General features: G+C 53.6%; 6 protein-coding genes across 6 annotated transcripts; 2 read left to right on the top strand and 4 right to left on the bottom strand.

The window, feature by feature from the left end:
• Positions 1-2,662: 2,662 nt before the first annotated feature.
• On the top strand, positions 2,663-5,379 carry PG985_004094 (Xylanolytic transcriptional activator xlnR; the record flags this gene model as incomplete). Its single annotated transcript, XM_066823863.1, has 2 exons — positions 2,663-5,167; positions 5,236-5,379. Coding segments are annotated over 2 exons (2,649 nt in total), but the record flags the coding sequence as incomplete, so codon positions are not given.
• Positions 5,380-6,548: 1,169 nt separating this feature from the next.
• Positions 6,549-7,547, bottom strand: PG985_004093 (uncharacterized protein; the record flags this gene model as incomplete). Its single annotated transcript, XM_066823862.1, has 1 exon — positions 6,549-7,547. The coding sequence occupies one exon, from the start codon at positions 7,545-7,547 to the stop codon at positions 6,549-6,551; it is 999 nt and encodes a 332-aa protein (XP_066687022.1).
• Positions 7,548-8,278: 731 nt separating this feature from the next.
• PG985_004092 (uncharacterized protein) lies at positions 8,279-9,551 on the top strand (the record flags this gene model as incomplete). The annotated part of the gene is made up of 2 exons (XM_066823861.1): positions 8,279-9,254; positions 9,328-9,551. The coding sequence occupies 2 exons, from the start codon at positions 8,279-8,281 to the stop codon at positions 9,549-9,551; spliced, it is 1,200 nt and encodes a 399-aa protein (XP_066687021.1).
• Positions 9,552-10,149: 598 nt separating this feature from the next.
• PG985_004091 (SPRY domain-containing protein) lies at positions 10,150-12,055 on the bottom strand (the record flags this gene model as incomplete). The annotated part of the gene is made up of 2 exons (XM_066823860.1): positions 10,150-11,527; positions 11,595-12,055. The coding sequence occupies 2 exons, from the start codon at positions 12,053-12,055 to the stop codon at positions 10,150-10,152; spliced, it is 1,839 nt and encodes a 612-aa protein (XP_066687020.1).
• A 1,234-nt stretch (positions 12,056-13,289) lies between these two features.
• Positions 13,290-13,925, bottom strand: PG985_004090 (uncharacterized protein; the record flags this gene model as incomplete). Its single annotated transcript, XM_066823859.1, has 2 exons — positions 13,290-13,593; positions 13,666-13,925. 2 exons carry the CDS (start codon positions 13,923-13,925, stop codon positions 13,290-13,292), a joined length of 564 nt encoding a protein of 187 aa, XP_066687019.1.
• Positions 13,926-14,492: 567 nt separating this feature from the next.
• Positions 14,493-15,581, bottom strand: PG985_004089 (uncharacterized protein; the record flags this gene model as incomplete). The annotated part of the gene is made up of 4 exons (XM_066823858.1): positions 14,493-14,735; positions 14,801-15,203; positions 15,271-15,487; positions 15,563-15,581. 4 exons carry the CDS (start codon positions 15,579-15,581, stop codon positions 14,493-14,495), a joined length of 882 nt encoding a protein of 293 aa, XP_066687018.1.
• Positions 15,582-17,587: the final 2,006 nt, after the last annotated feature.

The raw sequence follows: 17,587 nt of genomic DNA, 5'->3' as shown, positions 1-17,587 counted from the left end.
CACAGGTCCGGCCGACGTCACCTTCGTTCTGCGTTTCAACCGACAAGCCGTTCGAACGGTACTTGTCGATCTCAACTCAACGTCTCGAGTCTGCTGCTAGCCTGAGTTGACAACGACTGGATGAATTGACAGCATGATTCGACGAAGCTTGGCGACTCGCACCGTCCAGACATTGCGATAGACGCTAAGGGAGAGAGGCGCACCAGATGTTCGCCCCCAAAAATGTCGACGATAGTAGCAAAAAGAGAGATTCATCACTCTGTAGAGCCATGGCCAGCAACCTCACCTTACTCATTGTCTTACATATCATGCAGTGGCTTATGACATGCCACAAAACCAGACAAGGGCTCTGGTTTGGATCACGCTCCATCGAATCTGGAAAGAGGCACAGAAATGCCAACAGTAACAACGGTTTGCGACTGGAATGCATGGGGAAGCGGCGCCAAGTCGTGCTGGGGGGTGTTGGATTATAAGGCCCTAGTGCGTAGCTACCCCAGCTACCAGCTGCCCAGCTGGGTATAGCATGAGCTAATGGAAATCCGCCAGTCGTCTCATTAATAATTCCTTAGCGTTCCCCATCCAGTCGGCAAACTGAGCGGTAACAATCCCGGACGGTGAATCAGCACTGTTCGTCTGTTCCAGAAGGGGGGAAATCACCCAACCCAAATGCAAAATCCAACCTTCTCGTTCGCTCCGGAGGAAAGGTGGAGATTGTAACGTGTTTCTACGCCCACAGATTCCTGCAGAACAGCATGGTATCGCGCGGCACGAGGGGAACGAGAGTCCCCCCAAGTAGGTACTTGCAGCATGATACTACAACGGCTGTGCGTGTAAGTTGCACCGTCGATGATACAGTATACACTTCTAGACCGAGACCTCGCGTAACGGGTTATTCTGCCCTTCCGTCTCTCTCTTTGTTTCCCCTTCTCCTCCTGTCTGTGTGTACATACATACATGCTACTGCAGTCGAGGGGTAGAGGCAGACCAGCCAGGCGACTTGGCTCCCCAATGACTCGCTCAACTATCTCGGGAAGGAAAAGCGGGTGGTGAATGCGGAGTGCGAGGTCAAGTGGTGGTGAGCGCCTTCAGGATGGACACTGTACTCCAGACTGTAGATGGATGGCGGAGTGCTCCACACTATCTTGATCGCCTGATGGCCATTTCGAATTCTCCAGACTCCACCAGTCAAGACAACCAAGCTCACTCCAGTCTGGATCCCTGCTCTGGGCACTGGGGGTGACTGGGGGCGCCGCTTCTTACCTAGGCTGTCTGTCAGTCAGTCGGCTTCTCTTGCAGCTCGCAGAGAAATTGGGCAAAGCGGGCCATATAACAAGTGCTGGTAGGCCCGAAGAGCATGCTCTTTTGTCCAAAAGGGCAGTTGGTCGGCCGAATGTCGATTGACTCTGGTTTTGCATACTTCTTAACCACCACATCTGCGTAAACACAACAACAATATCCACAGGACTCTCTCTCTCTCTGGGTTAATCCGTCGCACAGTTTCGCAGACACGTACGGCGTCAACCTGCCGATTTGTCTGCTTGAGACTGGCCCAACAACCGTTCCCGCTCTGCCGTTGTATATCATGTCGTCAATATACCTGCGCGACTCGATATTAGTTTGGTGATCAGGGTCTCGCATTCTCCAATCGAAATCCCTCCTGGGACAGCCTCGCCTGACTGCATCATCTACCTGTGTATGCGTGCCAAGACCTCAGACGAAAGAGAAAGGACCATTGCTCTGTCTGGTAGGGGCGTCTTCAGACCTGCGAGGTCGAAGTTTTTTTTATTACCCTGTTCAGAGCCGGCACCATCTCTTGCCTTCCCTTGACCCTTTCGTTCACGTTGCCTCCGGACCATCCTCTCTCCCTTGCCGCAGCGTCGGACCTGATTGGCCCTTACTCCAACAACAAGCTGCCACCTCTGTGTCCGCTTGAAGTGTATTGGGAAATCTGGCAGATCCTATAGTACGTTCATCTTATTATCGCACCCCTGATCATGTCCCGTCATTCTGCTAGAAACCTCATGCGTCCATGGTCTGGCCACATGGTGTCGACTTCCTCCTGGTTCAAAGGGGGTTGTCCCGTCCCTCTGTGCCCAATGCTGATCAACCTGGTCTGTTTTGGCTTGCATTATGCTTGCCTGATTATCATACTCATTGTCGGTTCCCCGCAGGAAATGTTTCGGTCCGCCCAAGTACCGTCATTGTAGTAGCTTCCCATACCTGCCAAGCTCAGATATAGTTGAAGCTCCGGTCCTCAAATACCTTCCAAGGCCTCGCACCCAACGGATCTCAGACCGACTTCACATACTGAGACATCATTGTACATTCACACTTTACTTGCACTGGAGGCAACCTTTCACCGACCCACAGCTTACCGACCACAACACTACGACACGCCTCACAACGTTCCTCGGCTCTTAGACACCTGTTCAGGTCGTCCACAACGAAGATGTTGTCGAACCCTCTCCAGCGGTTTTCACCCTACCACTCTCTTCCTGCTAACACCCTCCTCTCCAACGCTCACGTTCCCACAAACCATCTCCACGCCGCCGGGCTTGATGCCTTTGGCCATGGCTCACAATACTCCTTGCAGCACCTGCAACAGCATGTAGGTGTCCATGCGCCTCACCTCGCTCGAGCCCCTCAACCCAAACACCGACAGCACCCGTACGGTGGCCCAGCACCAAGAGCTACAGGAGCGGCTGGTCCGATCAGAAGGAGGATAAGCAGGGCCTGTGATCAGTGCAACCAGCTACGGACCAAATGTGACGGGCAACACCCCTGTGCCCACTGTATCGGTAGGTATTCGCTTCAGCAACAGCTTCAGACGGCCACTAAGTTCTCTCCAGAATTTGGACTCGGTTGCGAATACATACGAGAAAGAAAGAAGAGAGGCAAGGCCTCGCGTAAAGACCTTGCTCAACAAGCGGCAGCACAGGCAGCCGCTGCCTCTGGCCAGAGCGGGGCGCAATCCCCCCTGAGTGGCGATAATGATGTTTCCGCCTCAGAGCAGAGGCATGACAACTCTGCGTCCAGCAAATCCGAACAACAGTCGACCGCTAGCGAAAAGGCTCTCAACGACCTGAATGAGGACTCGGCAGGTCGGAGCCAGCGAACTGGGAGCTTGGACAGTTTGGCAGAAATCAGCTCTCACCAACCGCACCTGACGACTCACCATGCTACCATGGACCGCGATCACATGGACAGCCCTACTTCACTGGATCTGAATGGATTCGGCAATGTTCAGAACCCCTATGATAGACAGAGCTTAGGCGCACATATGATGGCTGGCCCTTCTCACACGCCATACGGAGCGGGCCAAGCTAACCTCTCCGACTATCCCGATATTCCATACGCACTCCAGACGCAGAACTCGGCGAACTACGCCACAAACCCTTCTGCGAACTTCCGCATGGCGACAAGTCCCCTGAGCGCTTACCCTATGGCAGGGGAGACTTCGCCTGGGTGGATGTCGATACCATCTCCCCCGGCGCAGTACCAATCCCATATTCCGCCGCCGAGCTATCACCAGCAGTTGCGGTACCCAGTACTGAATCCCCTCATTCCTCACCTGGGAAGCATCATCCCGATATCTTTGGCTTGCGACCTGATAGATCTCTATTTTTCTAGCTCTTCTTCAGCCCATGCCCACCCTATGTCGCCGTACGTACTGGGTTTCGTTTTCCGCAAGCGGTCGTTCCTGCATCCAAGCAAACCAAGGCAGTGCCAGCCTGCTTTGTTGGCTAGCATGTTATGGGTAGCAGCGCAAACCAGCGATGCGTCTTTCCTCACGAGTGTTCCGTCGGCGCGCGGTAAGATCTGCCAGAAACTCCTGGAACTTACTGTCAGTCTGCTCAAGCCCCTGATCCACGCGCCATCAGGAGAGGCTTCTCCTGTCTCTAGCCCTCCCATCGACGGCGTGGCGTTAGGTGGCTTGGGTGTAGCCATGCCAGGGTCCATGAGCCTGGAGAATCTAAGCGGGGAATCTGGAGCATTTGGCGCAGCGGGCTCGCTCGACGACGTCATAACGTACATCCATTTGGCCACAGTTGTCTCCGCAAGCGAGTACAAAGGGGCTAGTCTAAGGTGGTGGAATGCGGCGTGGTCACTTGCCCGAGAACTAAAGCTGGGGAGAGAATTGCCGCTCAGCGCGTCAATGGGGCAAACAGACGAGGATGGAAATGGAATGAATGCAAGTGATGACGGCGAGGATGAGCTCGGGAACAACATTGCCTCGGGGGCAGTTACAGACGAGGAACGGGAAGAGCGCCGACGCATTTGGTGGCTTACTTATATCGTCGACCGGCACCTGGCACTCTGTTATAACCGACCGCTTTTCCTACTCGACATCGAGTGCGAAGGGCTCATGCAGCCCATGGACGACACCGAATGGCAAAATGGCAACTTCCGCTCCAATGTTACCGACCCAGCGTTACCGGACGAGCGAGTTCGGGGTCCCCATTTTGAGTGTACGGGCCATAGCATATTTGGGTATTTCCTACCTCTGATGGCAATCCTTGGCGAGATCGTGGATCTTCACCATGCTCGAAATCATCCTCGCTTTGGCGTGGGTTTCCGATCTGCACGGGAATGGGATGACCAAGCCGCCGAGATCACTCGCCACCTCGAAATGTACGAGCGCAGTCTCAAGCAGTTTGAGCAGCAGCATTTCCAATCCAGCGCCGAGGACAAGAACGAGCAATCCGCAACATTGGAGATGCCCAGCGAGCTCGACCACCTCGATACGGTGTCAGTTCGGTCCATCCGAACCAACTCATCGCGAATGACGGAATCGGACATCCAGACGCGGATCGTCATGTCTTACGGCACTCATGTCATGCACGTACTGCACATACTGCTCACCGGGAAATGGGACCCAATCAACCTTTTGGACGATAACGATCTGTGGATATCGTCTCAGGGCTTCATTACAGCCACCGGACATGCCGTCTCAGCCGCCGAAGCAATTAGCAACATTCTCGAATTCGACCCTGGCCTAGAATTCATGCCCTTTTTCTTTGGCATCTATCTTTTGCAGGGGTCCTTCCTTCTGCTGCTTATCGCCGACAAACTCCAGTTGGAGGCCTCGGCCAGTGTAGTCCGAGCCTGCGAGACCATCATTCGCGCCCATGAGGCATGCATGGTCACACTGAGCACCGAATATCAAGTAAGCCCCCCACCCCCTTTATTATAAGAAGATTGGAGAAATCAAAGCAGTTACTGACTCTACGACAGCGTAATTTCAGTAAAGTCATGCGGAGCGCGCTTGCTCAGGTCCGAGGTCGAGTTCCCGAGGACTTACACGAGCAACACCAACGGCGACGGGAACTACTGGCGTTGTACCGATGGACTGGCGATGGTACTGGCTTAGCGCTGTAACAAGGGTTTGTTGTCACGCAAGCGAACGATGTATATGATTCCCGACTTACGCTTGTTCACGAAGCTGGTAGTCGGATCAGCCCGGGAAGTTGGGAGGTGATACCTATTTGCTTTTACGCACCGGTTCCTATTTATTCAGGCGTTTTTTCTTTTTCTTTTTCTGGCTGCGTGGGATGGCGGGATCTACGTACTTGTCGTCCTCAATCAAGCATTTTAAGCCTGGGGTCGGAGGGTTGCTGGTGTTCATGCTTGCTTGGAGAGTGTATAAGTATGTACAGCGAACGATTTGAGCGGGCTTCTTTCTTCACGATTGGCACGGGTTGCGAAAACAAAAGCGGGCAGGCTGCAAACATGCAGAAAAAAGGGGAACGTAGGAAGCAGCGCAACAATGACGACTGCTGACGGGGCGGTTTTGCTTGCCCTTCTTGCGTATGAATATGACGAAGGAGAGATGCTTACATGGTAACGATTAATGTTGGACATACACAAACACATATATATTTATACATATACTGCGGGTTCCAATCCGGGCAAATATGCGATTGTCGATCAGATCTACTCGGATAGCAACCATTAGCTACTACTTCATGAAACACATCACTCGGGGAGAGCGAGAAACTTCGCATGCTATACAAGACTTCCCCGAAGTACTGGGGATGATCTGGTAATTCCTTAAACGATGTTTGATTAATGGCATAGAACCATACTTGGATGGGTAATACCAATTTCTCTCGGGAATCTACAATGATACAACGCTGACCAATACAGACAGCATAGAGTATGTCGCTTTGATCCTGCCTTCTTCTAGTTAACCAGAGCCACAAGAAGGTGAGGCGGGGGAGTTAAGACTATCTCGGCTGCGAAGTAGATGTATCGTTGTGGCGGTTATCCATGCTCGGTCCGATGATGCATACGCTCTTCCTCCCTTCAAGAGGCCTCAGACAACATGGGCTAAGGGGATGTAGCGCTCAAAGGCTCGAAGACAGGAATACAGGACGGTAGCTACCGTCCAATCGAATCCAATTCGCTGGGTCATGATGCCAGTATGCCTCATAGTGAGACCGAACTGCTGCTCTGTAGCTCAACAGTATCAAAGCATCCTGGGTGAGGCCCATTGCGGATGTTTCGAGCCCTCATGGGGATGTGAATCGGAATAATCAGACGTCGAATCACTCGTCCTCGAGTTGTTCGTCTTCCTTCTCCTCCTCGTCAGGATCGGCCATGATTTGTTCCATCAAGCCGCTACTCCGTCCACCCCTTCCTCTATTGCCCTTACTCCTGCGGTAGGCTTCCGTCTCGGTCACTGCCCTCTCGCCGACAAAGTGCTTGCTGTCCCAAGGCGTCTTACACTTCGGGCAAGTCTTTTCACGCTTAGTACGCCAGAAGGCCTCTTCGCAGATGTCGTGTAGCCGCACGTTGCAGTCGCGCTCCGTGCAGCGCTGCCCGACTGTGACGATCTCCTTACAAGCCTCGCAGAACTTGATGCGCTGCCAGTCGCCGGGCTCCGCGTCCGGGTCGTTGTAGGTCTCGATGAGCCAGGAGCGCAGCTCCAGTAGGGCGCGGGGACTCAGGGAGTAGCACCCCTCGGCGCTGCGCTCGAACCAGCCCTCCTCCACCATGCTCTGCATCATCGCCTCGGCCTCGGAAGACTTAAGCCCGCGAAGCTGCTGCTGCTGCCGCGGTTGGACCTCTTCTCCGTCGTCGTCCATGGCTTCTGGCGCCGCCTGGGCCGCTGCGGGCGCCCGGCAGCACTGGTGGAACTGCATCGAGTCCAGGAACATGGCTTCGAGGCGAGGCGAGTTGTACTTCTCGAACATGGCGTCCAGCACGCGCTTAACAAATGCTATTTCTTCGGCGGAGTGGAGGGTGGCCAGCTGAGTCATGGCGTCTGAGGTGGTGTTGACAATGGCCCAAACCCGCTGCTTGGTCACCTGGTGTATGGCGGGGCGGATATCGTAGTCGAGACTGGACAGAGCATCCTGGGCAACTGACAGATACGAATCGAAAATATCCTGGGTGATCTGAGCAGGGTTGACAAGCTCCCCTTCGTGTACAGTCAGGATACTGGCCAAGATGGGCTTTGCTTCTCGTAGTGTCATGGTGCCACGGGCCATGAAGGCTTGTAAGAAGGCACGATTGGCATCGCTGTACTCATCGTCTCCCTCCATCTTGGCCTAGTTGGTTTTGATAGAACTGTTGGGACTTGGGTTTCTTGACTCCCAAAAAGATACAGCTTGACTCAATGGCTTGACGACCTGGGTTGAAAATGCATCTGAGAATAAGAGGTAAAGATTGAGCTGGTTGCTGGTGAGACGCGCTCTTGGGCATAAAGCAGGCGCGTTAATGGATTTATGAGCACAATTGAGCACAATTGCTGCATAACTCGAGGAAGGAAAGCACGGCCACAAAACGAGGGGTCATCGTGGCGCAGTTGGAAGCTACCGCCCAAGTGCCGGACTAATATGGGGAAAGTCGCCCAGTGAAAGAGGGAAGGACGAGTCTAGATTGCCGGGTTTGCGGCTTGGTACGGACAAGCTCTCGCCACAGATGACATAGCCACTGCATGTGAAGCTCCAGCAGCCAGTCGAAACAAGTTGACAGCACCTTCGTCATGCGCTGGAGCTGAGTCGGCAGACTGGTAGGGGATTGTAGGCCTCCCAACAAAGCGCTTAGACAGAGATTGCCCAAAGGCAAACTGCATAAGAGAATCGACTGGGCGCTCTTCTCAAATTTCTTGTTGTTTCCTCTTTCACCAATTTCCGTACAACTCTCATCAACTAGTCCATTCGCAACATTAGGCTCTTTCCAGACAAAAGACCTACTTTTGAACCAAACTTGGGCACTGCTTTTACGTCATTCTCCGGTCGCCAGTCCGGCCCCAGCCACACCCCAAGACAAAATGTTGGAGTACTTCACCTACAAGAAAGTGAAGAAGCATCGAGCTGAGAAGGCCGAGAAGGAGCGTGCTGATTCGGTAAAAGATGAGGCCCGCCAGGCTCCTGCCTCGCCTTCCCCCAAGGTCATCTCAGAACCGGTCGGCACTCCGTTGCTGCGCGAAGAGGATGAGCGGTTTCTGGAGCGCCTGACGTCGCCGGATCCGGATGACGACGAAGGGGTCCGACCTCCCCTGCCACCGCGGATCAAAACACCCACCATTGATTGGAACAGTGATACCGAAAGCTATGTGAGCAAAGAGGGCAAAGGCAAGGGCAAGGCCACAGACGCGAAACCCGAAGTCGCGGCTGGCAAGCCGAAGCGCTTCGCCACCATCACCACTCTCGGGCGCAATCTGTCCCAGCGCGTGAGGCCCACGGCCAACAGTGGACTCAAGCCCGAGAATGTGCCACCTGTGACGGAGCGCGAGGTGCTCCGCGAGGAGAATGACATCACCCGCATTCTCGATGATCTCGACCTCTCGGCCAAGAACAACAAGGTCTTCAGCCTGTCGGCCGACTCGGGCGAGATGGTGCGAAAGTTCAACCTGGTCCTCAAGGACTTAGTCAATGGTGTGCCGACGGCCTACGGCGACTTGACAGCACTGCTCGATGACCGCGACGGCACCCTGGCCAAGAACTACGACAAGCTCCCCAGCTCGCTCAAGAAGTTGGTCACGACTCTGCCCAATAAGCTGACGTCGACGTTGGCGCCAGAGCTGCTGGCGGTAGCTGCCGAGGCACAGGGGCTCGGCGCCGAGGAGGCCCAGAAGGGTGGCATCAAGGAAGCGGCTAAGAACTTCTTGACGCCCAAGAGCCTCCAGGATCTGGTTACGAAACCAGGCGCGATCGTGGGTCTTCTGAAGGGCATTGTGAACGCCCTGAAAGTCAGGTGGCCAGCTTTTATTGGCACCAATGTGATATGGAGTCTTGCATTGTTCTGTAAGTATAGCCCCTCTACCCTTGGGTATTTCACCTCAATGCACCATGCACATTTACTAATACCAATTATCAGTACTCCTGTCTGCTCTGTGGTACTGCCACAAGCGCGGCCGTGAGGTCCGTCTCGAGGCAGAGGCCGCTGCGAGGGATCCCATCGATGGCTCTGTCCGTATCGAGGAGCTCCCCGACGACCCTCAGCTACCTGCGCCGAGCCCTCGTATGACTCAGGAGGAACGTGCCATGTTTGAGAGAAACCCTACTGCCGCATCTTCGTCGAAGATCAAGAAGAACAAATGAACGACTTAATGAATTGGATGGAACGAACGATACCCATTGGTGATGGATTGCGGTTTGATATTTTTGGTAGAATTGCTTGGTAAAGTTCAGGCCAGGTTATGAAGGACGCTTGTCTTTTCTCATGTACTCTTTGGTTTCCGTAACGGTTTGCCAATCTGCCCAGAAGGCGCTAGATATGATGGATTTAATATGAAGACTTTTATCCCAACTAAATCGTCCTTACTATGGACCAGTTTAACTTATCTCATCCAAGCTCATGCGCCCGCTGTTCGTGTCGCATCTTGCATGGCATTAATGAGGATTAAATCCTTAAGGAGGATAAGTTGATGATCATTCATTCGAAACGAAATCAGAGGTCAATCAAGACACACTGATACAGATGCCAAGGGGCACCAGAAGCTGCTGGCCTGACCAGTACAGTGCTTTCTTCTCATTGCACTATCAACCATGCTGCTCTATAGCTAGGGCTTGCTTTCTGCTTTCCGCCTGTACTTTCATGGGTATCATTGGGTGAACGACCTCGACGTCGTGCCTCCTTCTTACAATAGCTCTTGGGTCGTACTGTATTTACATCGCTCCTAGCTCTGGCTTCCTTCCTTTAGTCATCTTGGACCAACTCCTTGATCTCCTCCTGTCCCGGCGCCACACCCACCGTAACATCGGCCTTCTCGTCCCGGCCGCCTGTGCGATCTATCACGCGGCCACCGTCCTGCATCCAGAAGTTGACTTCGTCCACAATGTCGGCCACGATGTCCTCGGCGATTTGCTCGTCGTATCGCCTAGATAGAGGCTGTAGCTCCCCCTCGGCCGCCGGGTCTCCTTTCTTGATGTCCGTGGACGCCGCCACTGTCACCGAGTCGTCGTTATTCTCCATTCCGGTCATCGCCACGTCCTCTTCTTCACCGGCGCCACCGTTTTTACCCTCGGTTTCATCGGTCGGCTCTTCCTTGGTGTTTGCCGCTGTTGCTGCCGCCGAACCCTCGAGTCCAGGCGGAGGGAACCAGAAATCGGGGCCGAAGTTGACTTCGGCTGCTCCTCCCCGGAAGACGCTGATGGCCGGGTAGTATCCCAGCATGCCGTCGTCCATGTTCTCTCTCGCGCCGACCTGCGCCTGCGGTTTCGAGGCGGGCGGCAGGAAAGCCAGCAGGTTCTCGAACGCGGTGCCCATGGGCACGCCGTTCTTGTAGACCTTGATGAACGACTTCGGCAGTGTGCGCAGCGAGGCGACCGGGTGGTTCGGGTTCGGTGCCTCGGCGGAGGCGCTACCCGCCGAGCCCGAGGCGCCCACGGGCGAGGGGTTCATGAGGTCCTCGAGCTCTTTCGTGGTGTGGTAGTCGATCTTCTCGAAGTAGATGTGCGCGCGGAACCGGATCGGGATGCGGTCGCGCACAATGTTGGGGCCCTCGGCGCTCGTGTGCGTGTGCTCCTCCTCAGCGATCAGATCGACGGCCGGATTGTAATGGCCCTGGGCCACCTTACGGTGTAGGTTTTCCGAGGGCAGCTGGATCTCCAGCCCGATCACGTCGCCCTCTTTGATGTCCTCGCCGGCCGGGAAGAAGTCCTTGGGCCGCGACATGTGCACCTTCTGGCCCTCGACGTCCCGGATGCCGTAGCTGTAGGCGTCGAAGCCGACGGGCGCGTCAAGCGAGGCCTCCCGCCTGGCGAAACCCAGCCGCACGTGGCCGTGCGACTCGGGCTTTGCGCCCTCCTCTGTCGTTGGTATCGTGCCGCGTGTGATTTTGCACTCCCAGTACCATCGGCCTTCTCGTATGGCAATGTTGGCGCGTGCCATTCGGAAGCCCTTGTCCGTCGTGATGTGCCGGCCGGACTGATCGAGGTACATGTGTGTCGCCGCATCCTCGAAGCTTATGTGGGCACCGTAGGGTTCGGGTTCGGTCTGTCGGTAGTAGAAGGATGAGGGGAACTGCGGGTCGGCTATGCAGTGAAGATAGTGGAAGTTCTTCTTATTGTAAACACTGCGTTAGGTGTCAGTTCGGCGTCAACCAAGAATGCTTCGTAGCTCCTCCCCGTAGTGCAACTCACTGTTCCGAGGTCTCGTAGAAGTCGATGGGGGTACCATCGGGCGCCGGGACGGCATGGTGGTGGGTGAATACGGGCCCGCGAGCTGCTTCGAAGTCGGAGGGCTTCGGGGGCGCGAGTTTGTATCGCAAGGGCGAGGATTCGCTGCCCAATTGCGGTTGCGGCGAGTCCTCCTTCTTGTGTTTGGGGTCGGGCGTGGCTCTGGCGCTGTCGCCGCCGGCAACGCCCTTGGACTCGCGCTTCTTCAGCGATTCCTTCTTGGTTCGCTTGCCTGGCCCCATGCTGGGTATGTCGTCTTGCGACTGGTTCTTGGTGAGCTTCACGTCGGGGTTCGGCTTTAGTGGTGATGAGACCGATGGCGCGTGGTCGTCCTCGAGGGCGCGTTTCTGGGGCAGGGACGTGACAGCTGGGCTGGACGCCCTGGAAGGCGTTTCCTTCTTCTGAGAGTCCGCCTCGGTCGCCATAGTCACGAAGCGGGTTGCTGGTACAAAGCTGCAAATACAATGGGCATTCAGAACAATGTAAACAGGCTCCGATAGGAAAGTTACAATGGATACATGTAGTCGATTGTAACTGCTGTGGCGCAAACAACAAAAGTGGCTTCCCTCTCCATCCAAGTCTAACGTTCATTAGCCGTCACCTACAGTAGGTATTACCCTGCAATCGAAACATGTTGATGAACGAGCCAAGTCTACCGTTGAGATACCAAGTGAGATAAAAAGACAATACTAAAAATACAATTTTCGCATGAACACAGCAAAAATGCGACCTGGATGGGACTCGAACCCACAACCTCAAGATTAGGAGTCTTACACGCTACCATTGCGCCACCAGGTCTGAAGTAGACTTGTTGATTTCGAGGTGATAAACATACGCTATGTTCAAGCAAACATGATCTCATACCTAAGCACGCAAACGGTCACCATCGAATGAATTTCTTTCATTTATTGTAAGGGGGTATCCTTCCAATTGCTCTGTGTAGTGTAGGGTTAGATAAGGATGTGACACCATGATTGGATTTGCAAAGTATCCAAAAAGCCCAGCAATTCAATTGGAAGTAATTGGGTGATTTGTTGATTCTGTTGGATGCACATACCGAGACCGCAGAGCCCGGAGATTGTGAAGATTGCCGCGCATATGTTTGTTGCCTTTGCTTTGTGTTTCCTTCGAGAGAAAGGGTTAGAACGAGTGAAGGAAGGATTGATTGATTGGAGTTGAGTGAAGAATGGGTTCTCGTTGATCGATGCTCGACAATCTCTTGAGTACCTGCAAAGAACAAGTTGAGAAGGATGTTGCCCACAATACGCAAAGCTTAAGAAACAATTAGCCAGTCACGCAGCTTTCCGAAGGTAGTCGCAATAAGAATTGGTTACCTAATGAGCAGTATTAATCTCGAATGCGGAAGGCAAGAGCAGTGGTGGGTTCAAGTAAAGTTTAAGATTCGATATGTCCATGGAAGGAGGGCCAGAATGCAGCGCGACCTAAAGATTGGCCACTCAGTTTGCACCTGGTGCCTAAAACGTTCAGATATGCAGCAGGCCGATCTTGGGCTGCGAGATATGATTTGTGATCTTGCTGCTGCTCCTATCGTACACATCCATCATTACCTCTGGTCCTTGCTGTTGCTTGGTCGTAATGCAGCAAGCCGGCGATCCACCAGAGGGTGCGTGAGAGGGCCATTTGCCACCATTACTATGTCTATTTCCCTTGCACCGACAAACAGACAGCCGCGGCATAGTCGCCGTCGTGGCTGATACTCAGCATGGCCGTCGTATCTGGCTGGCCTGGCGGGTAGCCTTTGATGACAGCCACGGGCGGGCCGCTCGATAACGCGGCGCCATTTGTCGTCGCATCATCTCCGGTATCATCCTCCTCCCGGTCCTTTCCCTCATCGACTCCCTGTAAAGGTCTCGCTGCTGGTCTTGTCCGAACGATGCGGATATCCTCGAAGGTCAACCTGCGAGACGAATGCGCCTTGATTGCGGCCTCCTTCGCTGCGAATCTGGATCAAGTCAGATGTTTGGGCCGTAGTAATAGTAAGAGGAAAGGGTGGCGTGTAGGCGAATGTACTCACCGGCCCGCCATGAACACGGCGGCTTTCCAGACATTGGGGATCCGGTTATCGCTCGCTCCGGTAGCCCAAGGTGCGTCAGACTGATCTATCTGCGAAGAAGGACGCAATGCGATGCATTGGAGTAGCGCTCGAGGCCGAGCTTCCGAGCGCTCTTCTGCCGTCAAGACGCGCGCAATGAACCGCTGGGCATGACACGAAGTCAAGATCCTATAAACCCGGGGGATATGGCAGATGTCATTTCCGAGACCAAAAAGCGACATCCTACGTGAGCCAGTGCCACGCAATATGCTACGACCCTCGCCTAACTACCCCTGGGATATGCCACAGATCGGTCTGTTGGGTTGGTTGGGTGTTTTCACGTTGGTATGGGGTTAGGTTGGGGTGAAGCTTTGACAACATAATCCGGAGCCGTAATATTCGCCGAACACTAATCATACAGCATCCATCTCAGATCTACGACCGGCCAATTGAACTCATCACAACTCATCAATGCCCGAGTTATCAAACTGTTTGAACAACTATCTTATGGAATTCAGTAATTACAACATGTGAACTACTCTTCAACGCGGGGCCAACACAAACAAAAGCCTGACATCATTAGTCAGACAGGTGGATCCTGAGATCCAGAAGGATATCTCATGCTCTTGGATTCAACGCCATTACATCGAACGCACTATTGTATTGGATCAACTGAGCGAATGGTGTTTTATAACTTGTTTTTCATCGGGGGGTGACCCGGAATTTTGCCAGAGACGGCCATATCATGGTTCGGCCGAGGATGCAAAGTCTGGCCGCAGTAACTGGAGCAACATCGGGAGAAGAAGTGCTTAGTTGTCTGCAAGAAGAGGGGCTCTCTCGCGGTCAGCTGGTGCCGACGCGGACTGAGCCTGTCGCCTCCATCGGTAGTCTCGTCCGGCGGAAGCTGGGACTGCGATGACGATGGTGCCCACGAACAGGACAGCCATAATGGTGAATGCGAAGATCCACTGGAAAGCGATAACCTGTCTAAAGAACTGCGAGACGCCAATGGCAGCCGCGAGAACGCTCAAGTTGAAGCCCATGGTATAGTCCTACGAAACAAATATTAGCACTGGAACGGGTAGGGGGAAAGTGTTCCTGCTATTCCTCAACTTACCTTGTAGATGACGACGAAGAACAGGCCATAAGCCAGGATGGACCAGATGAAGACATTTCCGAAGATGCGAGCGACGAGGGACGTGGCGTGCGGCACCATGATAGCCCCGTTCCAGTAGATGGCGACAAAGGTCCATGCGAGCGGGCCGGAGACGACGGGCTCGTGGATGAAGCGTGAGTAGCCCACATGGCGGAAGTACACGGACGTCAGGTTGATGAAGTTGATGATCAGCATAACCTCGGCCCATGCAAAGTAGCCTCGGACAAACAGCATAACAAAGGCGAAGTGGAAGAGGTTGTTGACGATGAAGTGGCTGCCGACGGCACACGCAGGGTTCCTTCTCTCGACATTTCCGGAGAACAGGTGGACAATGTAACCGGCTTGTAGGATGAACAGGACGAGCCTAAGTGATGTGTAAGTATACTGAGGCGATCCAGGCAAGTCTTGCGTATGAGACAGTAGATGCTTACCAGTAGATGCTAGCAATGATCTTGTTCATGCGGAAAGCCGTGTCGTGATCTTTGTTCTGGTGCCAGATGGAACCCCGATGTCCCTTGCCATCATGGGGTTTGTTGAAAGTGTAGTAGAAGGTGACCACAACAGCTAGAATCCATGATAGAGTGGACAGGATCTTGTAGAGAAGAATTGACTTCTTGCTGTGATCGTCGCGCTTGGCGAAGGGGTTGACTAGAGGGCCGAGCTGTCAGCTATGCTTCTGCATCGATACAAGTCAATAAGGAGTATGCAGGTATGAGTACATACTCTGGTGAACGCGCTCCATGGTGGGAAGGCGCTTCGGTGGCTTGGGAATGTCAGGATCAAGGGCAAAAGTGTCCTGCAAAGAAAAAAGTAAGTTGCTAAAAGTAGAAGACAGAGATCTTCGGAAAACAAAGTGCCACGAGAGAAGAGAAAAAGGGCCTTAGATCAATACGGCACGTTATGTATGTATTGGCGAGATCATCTGAGACAGATGCAAGTGGTACCTATTCAGTATGATGCTAGGGTAGTGGGGTAGCAGCGATGCAGACACACGTTCCTCCTCCGTCTGCAGCCATGGGGCGTCTCTGCGGGGAAAGGCAACGGGTATGACGTGGGTAGGATAGGTACCTAGCACCTCAGGTAGGTGAACAGGTTACAGCCACAACATGATCTCGTTCTTTCTGAGGGTGGTTCACCACATTCAAGGCAACGAACGTGTGGTCGTAAGCCGCCTCGCTTGTCACTAAAGCGCAGATACTGTAAGCATGATTGATATAGGTATTCCGGGAACCGTTGGCCGCTAGCATTAGACTCCTGGAAGGTTCAGAACGTCCGGTTCTCCAAGACTCATGTATCAGACCAGACGAAGTCATCCGAGCTCCTTCTTCGGCTGAGCTGGGCGTACAATTTACAAGTGCAGTCTGTATCTAAGTAAGCTGCTAGGCCCCCTGGCTATTATGGACGGCTCCCGCATTGGAGTGGGGCCAGTATCAACATGGAATCGAACCATCTGCTGGAAACATTGCATAGATGGACACCCGTTCTTGCGGGCCCGGCCAAGACGGACGGCCCTTTATCGTCATCGGCGGCCTCTTGTAAGTCTGTAGATCACTTACATGTCCGTCCAATGCCTCAGGTTGAAACGAGAAAAGATATCGCTCAACGTGACTCCAGTTGTGATGGGAGGAGTTGCATTTTTTCCCTGAATCCTGCTCTTGCCGACCTGGGCCGCGCGCACAAGGCGCACACACACAGCCAACAGCTGCTCGCAGGCAGGGCAGGGCTGCTACTGTGTAAGCGATCGAGATCATCGTATTTGGTAACCAACCTACTTATTCTTAGTATCACGAGGGTGGGATTCGACATATCAGAAACACGGTAGCGCCTCTTGCGCGTCGCTAGCATCGAAAGACAGGGCCTTGGCTAGAGGGATCTACAACTGCGTGTGGCTGGTGGGTATTCGATAGTACTGACAACCAGGCTCAGGTAGCTTGCTCGCTTGCTTGCTCGCTCGACCAAGTCGGAAGGAAGTCTTTTGGCCTATGCAGCTATGCTTCCTGCCAAACTATCGGTATACTTCTGGTCAATTGAGTCCGGTTACCCTGCATGTTAAGCAATTGGCTGCTGTGCTTCTTCAATGGGCACATTGCGTCGTCTACGTCGTCGCTGTATGCAGGAAAATGTTTTCCTCCTCGGTGAAGAACAAGAGATCGGCTCACACTGCCCAGGGTATAAGAAGAGGAGGATCTCCTCCGGCCGCTTCTCCACTCTATACCACCCAAGAACCACTTTCAGCCGTCTCGAGTTGCCCGCAACAGCCCGCGACTCCTCAGTGGCTCGACGCGGCTAGATGCTTACCATATCCTGGGCCCTAAACACCTCGGTGTCCGGGTCACTTGCTCATGTGTCACGGGCTGTCCAAGGCATGCAAGGTCTTGGCTTGTGTAGCAAGCTTATAAGCCGGTTCGTGAATAAGTACATTTTGCCTCCGGTCTGTCTGTCCTTCCATGTGCTCTTTGTTTACCAAATGTCACGCGGCTTACTTCTGTCGGGCATGTTAGTGACCCAGCTGTTCGCAAACAGAAGGGTGCCTGGAGGCTTCATTTGGGGCAGAAGGTGCTCTCGCTGCCTAGTCCAAAGGGAGCCAGTGAGTATTATGGAACGAGATATTTGGATCAGATTAATTCGCCCATTAGCCCCTTTTTGAGTATCACTCGCTTGCTCGAATACTACCCAACTAATATGTATTTGTTTCTGATGTTAATATCTTACAAGTCATCAGCGGGTGGCAGTTGCTAATACTCGGGA

This window comes from Apiospora marii (genome assembly GCF_038362585.1).
Source record: "Apiospora marii strain CBS 49790 chromosome Unknown utg000003l_segment0_segment0, whole genome shotgun sequence".
In the NCBI taxonomy this organism is placed as follows: Eukaryota; Fungi; Ascomycota; class Sordariomycetes; order Amphisphaeriales; family Apiosporaceae; genus Apiospora; species Apiospora marii.
The sequence above is the reverse complement of the archived record's forward strand: the minus strand, read 5'-3'. Positions and strand labels throughout refer to the sequence as shown.